Source organism: Nanorana parkeri, unplaced genomic scaffold, assembly GCF_000935625.1.
Source record: "Nanorana parkeri isolate BGI_ZX_2015 unplaced genomic scaffold, ASM93562v1 scaffold240, whole genome shotgun sequence".
Classification (NCBI taxonomy): Eukaryota; Metazoa; Chordata; class Amphibia; order Anura; family Dicroglossidae; genus Nanorana; species Nanorana parkeri.
Genome location: NW_017306508.1, coordinates 1,487,321 through 1,496,028, shown reverse-complemented (window position 1 = coordinate 1,496,028; position 8,708 = coordinate 1,487,321). Strand labels below are relative to the sequence as shown.

The window sequence follows — 8,708 nt, the reverse complement described above, 5'->3', positions numbered from 1 at the left end:
ATCAGGAAAGTGTTTTCCGGCGGCCTCACAAATCCTCCAGATGCAGCGTTCGGAGCCTGCGAGAGGCCGCTCTGTACATCTGTCCTCCTCCTATGCAGCGGCAGACATATACTGGACGGCAGTTCATGAACTAGCTGTCATTTCCCTCCATGTAAACTGGGTGCGACTTCTCAGCTATGAATATTGCTCGCTGGTGCCTGGCCAAGCTGGGATCTGCTTTCCATATAACATTCTACCAAACCCTTCCAACTCTCCAAATCCCAGAAAAGCCATAAAGGCGGCGTGCTCACGCGGCGTTTCCAGTACGAGCCGGCGGTGATGTGACTGAAGTTCAGGAGGACTGTGAACAGGGGCATATGCAGAGAGGGAACCTCAACATGGGGGTCACGGCACGAGACTGGCGTCCCCAACACAGAAGCAACATCGTTCACCGCCTACAGGGTATAGACATCATGCTGCAATGAGGGGGTGGTGGGGTGGGGCTGTATTTTCAGCAATGATGGGTTTAGAGATGGGCCAGGTTCACACTTGTGCAATCCGTGACCTCGCGGCAATCGAGCAGGAAACCGCCCGGAAGGCCCAGCAGTCACGGAATCGCACACCACCGCCGATTGCACTGGCGGTGCCATTCTTTTCTTATGGCACCCTGGTCGCCCCAGGCAGATCACGTGGTTTTCCACAGCAATTCCCGCCATGCAATTGCACACGTTTGCAGCTGAGAAAAAAAAAAAAACATGCGGTGCTTGTTACGGAAAAAAAAATAAATGTGCCCATTTTCAGCAAACGCTGTGTGCAACCGCACACGAACGAGCGGTCCCGGGATCGCCCAAGTGTGCACGTACAAGCCACCAGTGAAATATTTTTTCACCTGAAGCTTTCATTAAAAGAGTACGTGATGATCCCGCCTTGAGGGTCCTTGTACTTCCTGTTATGGGGTGACAACCCTCTGTCCTCATCTGCTCCTGTGTTGTCACCCTGTCACATGTGATTCTGATGAAGACTTTAAAAGGAGATCTATGAGGTGGGTGATTTCCACTAATCCTCATAGTTAGAGCCGACCTGTGACATTGAAGCGGTCACAGGTCGGCTCTATTGATCAGGAAGAGAGCGAACACATACCGTCCCTCGTTCCCTTTACGATCATCTCCCTGCAGAGAGCCGTGACTGTCCCCACAGGGATGCCCCCCTCCCCTCTCCGAACCTCCAGCACTGACTGGAGGAACAGACTAGGGACGGGGCGGGCACAGCTGGCTCTGCCTCTAGATAGGCAGAGCCAGCTGTCACTCAAACAGGTGGGTGGATCCGTCCCGGCTGCAGCGCTATCAGTATATTGTGGGCAATAGCCCGCTGTATACTGAGTTTTGGGTCACGGGAGGCGGTTAGTATATGTCCTCCTGTGACCCTAAAGAGAACTATGGGATAAAAAGGTTACCCCATTGTTCTCTTTTAAGTAGCTGTACAGCACACATTACTCAAGCACAGACCACTGTTGTCACCCGCCCTGAGAAATGTCATGCAGCTGCCCCTGGAGTGCATATAGACAGGAAGTGGCTGCAAAAGCTGAGGCGTAACAGGATAAATGAACTCTGGAGCAGCTGTGCATGGCAACCAATCAGCTTTTCAAAGCTTAGCTGAACTGGAGAGAGAAGCTGATTGGTTGCCATGGGCAACTGCTCCAGAGTCTGTCTGCTCACGTTTTGATACATTCCCCCCACAGTGCTTTACAGTAGAAAGCTAAGGGCCCGTTCACTCTACATGTGGGGACTAGCGGGTTCCTGCACTTGCTCAACACCAGTCACCAGCAAGGCACATACAATACAATTGTTCTCTATGTGCCCCGTTTACTCTACAGTGCCATCTTCAGGCGGGTTCCAGAACTGCAGTACATAGGGATGAATCGAATGTCACTTTAAGAGCCTTTCAATTTTAGACTGAAGAAAAGAAAATGTGAGTGAACAACTGAAAGGAAAATTTTGGGAATTTGTTACTAGGGGCTCGACTTCCCAAATTCTGGGCAAAGCCAACGTAAAACTAAATCAGAGGGGTGCACAGAGGACAGGTAACGGCTCAGTCACACCAACTGCGGTGACTGGCATTTTTCCCCACACTGGCTCAATGCCAGGTACAAGGTGCCCCGTTCCCACCACAGAGAGGATGCAGAAAACTGAAGCATGGATGGCACTGGAGGTCACCATGCTGCTGTCTGGAGACCTGAATGGAGTGTACGTGAGCAATAAAGTTGGACGTTTCAAGGTACGGCTGGTATGAACCTCATATAAAAAGGGAGGCATGTTCTGCTTGTAGACCTCATTCACATGGGGCGTGTTGCTCTATACTGCAAGAAAAGCTGAGTTGAGGGAAGAATGCGGGCAGCTCATGAAAGTCTATGGAGGCGCAGGAGCTGTGCACCCTCACAGCTCAGAGTTCTGACAGCTGCATACACACGATGCACGGACCTGGATCCATCATGTCTGCCCCCGAGGCTGTACACCATCTCCATAGAGTGAAATGAGCTTCCTAAAATGGGCCTCCACATTGTATGGTTGACAAGCAGGGGCGCCCCGAGGCCATGTGACACCCCTCCATGTTGTCATCGCGCATGTGTGGTCATCTGATTGACACCTCCCGGCGGCCATCTTGGTGATGGACTCCGGCAGCGAGAGGTGACGTTCACCCAGCGGGATGAGGTATGTTGCCGGATCCCCTCCTCTCTCCTGCCACTGTCGGGCTCTCGGTCCATGACCAAGTGCCGACTTTTTAGAGGGGGGGCCACACCAAAATGACTGTCACCCCTCCTTTGTGACGCCAATGCTTCTGTCGGGCTCTCGGTCCATGACCAAGTGCCGACTTTTTAGAGGGGGGGGCCACACCAAAATGACTGTCAGTCATTTTGGTGTCACCCTGGTGCGGGCCGCACACCCCTCCTTTGTGACGCCAATGCCGACATGTTTTCTTTAAAAGTACCAAACATTTCATCTTCAATAAGACTAAAACTTTGACCTTCTCTAACCCAATATGTGTTCTCTGACCACACGTATTATAGAATACACGTTATAACCTACACTGCAGGTGCCGGCCCCGGCCTGGACAGATGACAAAGTCTTCCAGGCCCCGCTCAAGACTCACCCACCGGGCCCAGGGTGGGAGGCCTTCAAAGGCCATTAAGGATTTCACTTCTTGATGCGTCTTTCCTGTTTCGGCTCGTTTAGGGGGCTGAGATAATCTTTCAAGAATGTTATATTGTCTTGTTACATGAAGAGGGACTAAATGAGATGCAGATTTGTAGGCCTGGAAGTATTCGTAGTCTTGGCCAAGGATATTTTTTTTTTAGAAGGACCCCCCCCCCCCCCCCCCCCTCGGCTTTCTAACACTGCAGTACCTAATTATATACACGGTACACGCCTGAGAGGTCTGGAGACTTTCCCCTGGAGATCAAACAGGAAGTCTTTGACCCCGCCGGGCGGTGAAAGGCCGGGTTATAGCACAGGAATCTGAGGGAGGATAGATTCACTCAAAATATCTTGTCTGTTTATTATACCATTGAATACATTTTGTAATATCCGTTTGAGAAGTTACAAAACATACCTGTTGATCTTGCCGGAAATCTTTTGAGCAGATTTGTTATTTTTTTTTTATTTCTCCTTTAAGGAGATCCTCCTTTCCTGGAGGCTGTTGATTTTACTCTTTAAAAGTTCCAAATTCCTCGTTTTCTAATGGCTCCCCGCAGCGCACTTCCCCCCACGCCCTGCACAGGTGCCACCATCGTTCTAATGGAGGCACCCGTGCACGCTCGTTTCAGCAGTGGCTGTGTGCGTCCATAGACACACACAGCCCTGTGGCAGGCCACGCCCCTTCTCTGATTGATGGCAGAAGGAGCCTATGGCTCCCCTGCCATCAGTATCCTCCCCTGCAACCCAGAAGTTCAGGGAACGGAGGATCTCTTTGGACCGGCGGCGGGGACGAGCGCAGCTGACAGGTAAGTGTGGAGGGCACTGGGGTAGAAAAAAGGTGCTGGGTCGTTTTCACCCTAATGCAGAGAATGCATTAAGGTAAAAAACACCCTTAATGCTACTTTAATATCTAAAGACTACAGAACCCCCGCCCACCATGTTCTGTAGTCCTATCTTGTGTCTGTTGTCCTAATACATTATGGTAAGTGAACGTTGTCACCCTAACACAGGAAGTGTGTCATTGGCAGAATCACCAGGTGAAGCTAACAGCTACCACACCTAATGGACTGGTAAGCTGCAATATACATTTTTGATTTAGAAACGTTTTAGGGCCCAGTCACACCTCTGCAGTGCATGTTTTGCACGGTACCATGCAGCATAATGAGCAGTACCTCAATACCATGCATTGCAGTGAAAAAAAAGTAGTGAATGCACTTTGTTCATTGCATGGCACCCTGGTACCTCGTGTTGCGGTTGGGAGCTTCATTGGGGTGCCATTCAACTGAATGACAACGCACCTGCCACATGGTAGGTATCACACGGTACTGTATGAGGGTTAAAACTAGGGATGCACCGATACTGGTATCAGTGCCGACACCGAGCATTGTCACGAGTACCCCCCTAAGACCCCACGTAGCCCTCCCGAGATCCTCCGCTGGAGACATTGGGCCGGCACCCTGGAGTAGCAGAGTATGTAGCTTCATATTATTCGGCATTGCTGTATAATGTATTGCTGGGATGTGTAGTCCTCGCTTGCCGATTGTATTATTCTGCATTGCTGTATAAATGTATTGCTGGGATGTGTAGTCCTCGCTAGCTGATGGTATTATTCTGCATTGCTGAGATCTGTGGTTCTCGATAGCTGGTGGTATTCTGCATTGCTGTATAATGCATTGCTGAGATTTGTAGTCCCTCTACAGCTTAGAGTCAGTGGCAGAACAACCAGGGGCGCAGTGTTTGCAGCTGGGACAGGCCCTGGCATTTCCCCCGTTTGTGTTTCACTAAAGCAGGGTTTCTCAAGATTTTTTTAATTTTTTTTGTCACAACTCCCTTCAAGTATGCAAAGTCTGGAGGCACCACAGTCTAACATGTAAAAACCGATGTGTGGTCCTTGACAGGGGGGGGTCTGCTCTGGACTTTAACGGTTACTCTACACAAAGAAAAAACATAACATGGGGTTCCCTGCTTCACATCAGATACCCCCACACTTTACACATCAAGATCCCCCCTTTACATCAGAGTTCTATTCTTTATTCCTCACCATAGCACAACGGTGGAAACATGGCATAAGGAGGGAGGCAGACTTCCATCTTACTCTGAATGCTAGGGCACCTAACCCGGGATTAGGGTTATGCATTTCTATGATCCTTGTGGCCAGCACGCCTGCCCCATGGATATGCATGATGCTGTGTTAAAATTTGGAGGCACCCCAGTTAAGAATGGCTGCGTTAGGGAGATTTCACTTCCTGTCTTGATTTCCCGTTACATCATTGGGATAGGAAGAGAAGTGGGGAAAAAACAAAAACACTGGACATGGTCTCAAATCCTTTCTTACTCTTTCCAAAACAAAGTAGAAATACACTTTGAGGAGGAGGACAGTGATGTCATCTTCCATATTTTTTTAAAGCAACGATTCCCTTTAGCCCAGCTGCCCATACACAATTCACTCCCACATTTGGTTCTGATTTTTACACACACACACACACACACACACATTGGGTGTTCAGCTACAACACACTCTGTAACATCACAGACAACTGACCGCTCCGGTCTCTTCCTTTTCACCCAACGATGGGAAGGCAATCTGCGTGTGAGAGCCCTTACTTTACCTTGTGATCTTCAGTGAAGTCGGAGCAATTGGCCGGGGACTGAACTTCCTTCTGTAACTGCCTCGCCAATCTGCAAGAAAACAAAGAAAAATATTCAAAATATATATATATATTCGTCTTGACTATTGCAACTCCCTCCTCATTTGTCTTCCACTACACAGGCTATCCCCCTTCAGTCTATCATGAATGCAGCTGCCAGACTAATCCACCGGACCAACCACTCAGTGTCTGCAACCTCCCTCTGCCAATCCCTTTACTGGCTTCCACTTGCCCAAAGGATAAAATTTATAATATTAACAAATCACTTATAAAAGCCATCCACAACTCTGCCCCCGGCTATATCTCAAACCTTGTCTCAAAATATCACCCTAACCGTCGGCTCCGATCTTCTCAAGACCTCCTGCTTTCCAGCTCCCTCGTCAACTCCTCCCATACTCGCCTCCAGGACTTCTCCAGAGTCTCTCCCATCCTCTGGAACTCTTTACCCCAACCTGTCCGTCTATCTCCCACCTTGACTGCCTTTAGGCGATCCCTTAAGACTCATCTCTTCAGGGAAGACTATCCCACCTCAACCTAACCACTGGACTATCACATTCTACACAGCTACCTCCTCATGTATCACTCCCCCCTCCCTTTTAGATTGTAAGCCCTCCCGGGCAGGGCCCTCCTTACCATCTTGTCTTGAATTGTGATGTCTTCCTTACATTGTAAAGCGCTGCGCAAACTGTTGGCGCTATATAATATATATATATATATAAATATACATACAAAGAACATTGCATATAGGAACTGTGTATAATACACGTCTGAGAATAAGGTCTGAGCTGTGATCTAAGGTTTATTTGTCCCTATACAGCCTGTAAGGGTGCCGAGTACTTAAGTGGCCATCAGCGGTTCCCCAGCACAGGGGGAGGAATTACCGTAAAACTGCCAGCAACTGCCAGAAAAACTGGACCCTTGAGACCCGCAATGCAGCATGCTCCCCGGGGCCACTGAAGATCACTTTCAGATGCTCGTGAGTTGCTTCTAAGCTGCATCAACATTCAGACTTACTTTTATGGAGAGAAAATTATTTCTAATGTGAACACATGCCGGTGTACAAAACCAAATGCATTGCCAGGCCTCACACTAATATGTCTTTGGAACGCCTTTAGCTTTGATTACAGCACGCATTCTCTGTGGTATCATTTGATAAGCTTATGTAATGTCACAACATTTATTTCCGTCCAGTTGCATACATTTTTCCCTAAGATCTTGTAGCGATGATGGGAGAGTCAGACCACTTCGTAAAGTTTCCTCCAGTTAGTGTTGTCACCTGTCCGGGTGTCACCCAGACAGTCCGGGTTTTGAGTCCTGTATGTGCTGTGTCCATGTTTCAGGCCAGCATCACTTCCGGTCGCCATAGCTGTCATTGCTGGGCTCCACCAGGTCTTTTTCTGCCGTCACTCTCCTATGTAACTTACCGAAAATCAGAATTTGCATAGGGCTTAGCGCGCGCAAGCACACCTCTTGCAGAAAAACTGAGGGGTGTAGTTTCATCCTAAACCCTAAAAGGGGTTTTTTTTGCAGCACCCGGGGCAGTGGGGAGGCACCGGTGCAATACAATGGGGCACTGCACAGCACCTGCTATGCAGAGGAACCATTATTGAATCTTCTGCCAACTGCCGGCAGATTTACTTTAACAGATTATGTCTAAAACACCTTAGTAGCTGTTCCTCGGTCTAAAACAACATGCTGTTTGTTATAATTAGGTAAGAGATCCTGGGAAAAAGCACACATACCAAACCCATTTCCTGATAAACTGGCCAGCAGGGAATTGACCCTACAATGACCTATAAAGTCACACAGGGAAGTGCTGCAGTGTTCTTGGTTTGGTCTTAGCGAGGTGCTCAGCGGAGCAGATACAGGAGGTTCTCAGGAGCCATGTGGAGATTTATATACACACAACTGGTCAAAAGTTTGAGAACGCCACCATGTTCCTAGTTTTTATTAAAGGACAGCTTCTTAGTGTGCTTGGCTACTTTAAAGATTAAAATTCATCCAATGGTCAAATAAAGCAGTTTTACTCACCTTATCCTCGGTCAGCAATGGCCTCTCTCCCTGCCTGTGGAATGTCTCTCAGCTTCCTCACATCTCATGCAAGTCAATGGACCTGTATAAGACGTGATGATGTCAGTGGTCCTTAGACTGCTGGAGCCCCTGGGAGAAGATGCTGCAGAGAACATTCTAGCAGCTCGGAGAAAGCCAGCAAGCCCGAGGTTCAGGTAAGGGAGTTTGCTTTATTTGAGCCTTCTAGATAAAACGAGATAAAACAAGCATGTAACCCGTGCAGCGTGGGGGTAGCCCCCTTTTTAACATTTCTGGAGTTCTTCTTTAAGTAAACTGAGACATTAAACTGCACAATTTTTAATGAATAAAATGTGGGGTGACTGGCAGGGTGTATACATGAGGAAGTATAGAGACCGAGCATTTTGTGCAGCTGGTCCAAACAGATTTCGGAAACCTGTCCTGGGTCTGGGAGATGGGACCAGCTGGGGACTCTGGCACTACGTGTCTAAAAGGCATGAAGACCGTCACTTGTCTCCGAGAAGAAAGATTCTTTAAGTGTGATTCAGAAGGCGCACAGTGGCGGCTTACTGGGAAGTTCTTTTCATTTATTTACAAAGGCCGGGCAGGCCATCTGTGTGTGTGTGGATTTCATCTCTTATTCATATCCTGCAGAAAGTCTCCACCGGAACACAGCCAGAGACTTTGGGTGGGAACCTGAGCAAATAATCCTTTCACCGAGCGGCTGGGGTTGACATCCAGCCTGAGGAAACGGCAGAGATACGGTGTGTGGGGTGGACGGAGGAACAGCCCTGCTCTGCTATGTGACACACACACACTCTTGTATACTAAAGAATACTGTAACATGTATGCAAATCAAAAG

General features: G+C 48.5%; 1 protein-coding gene across 2 annotated transcripts in view; it reads right to left on the bottom strand.

The window, feature by feature from the left end:
• AIDA (axin interactor, dorsalization associated) overlaps positions 1 to 8,708 on the bottom strand; it is a 29,171-nt gene that overhangs the window by 17,263 nt on the left and 3,200 nt on the right. For both annotated transcript variants that reach the window (XM_018556508.1, XM_018556509.1), the window contains exon 2: positions 5,780 to 5,849. In XM_018556508.1, coding sequence (XP_018412010.1) covers positions 5,780 to 5,849 — 70 coding nt within the window. The remainder of the gene's footprint in view (positions 1 to 5,779; positions 5,850 to 8,708) is intronic.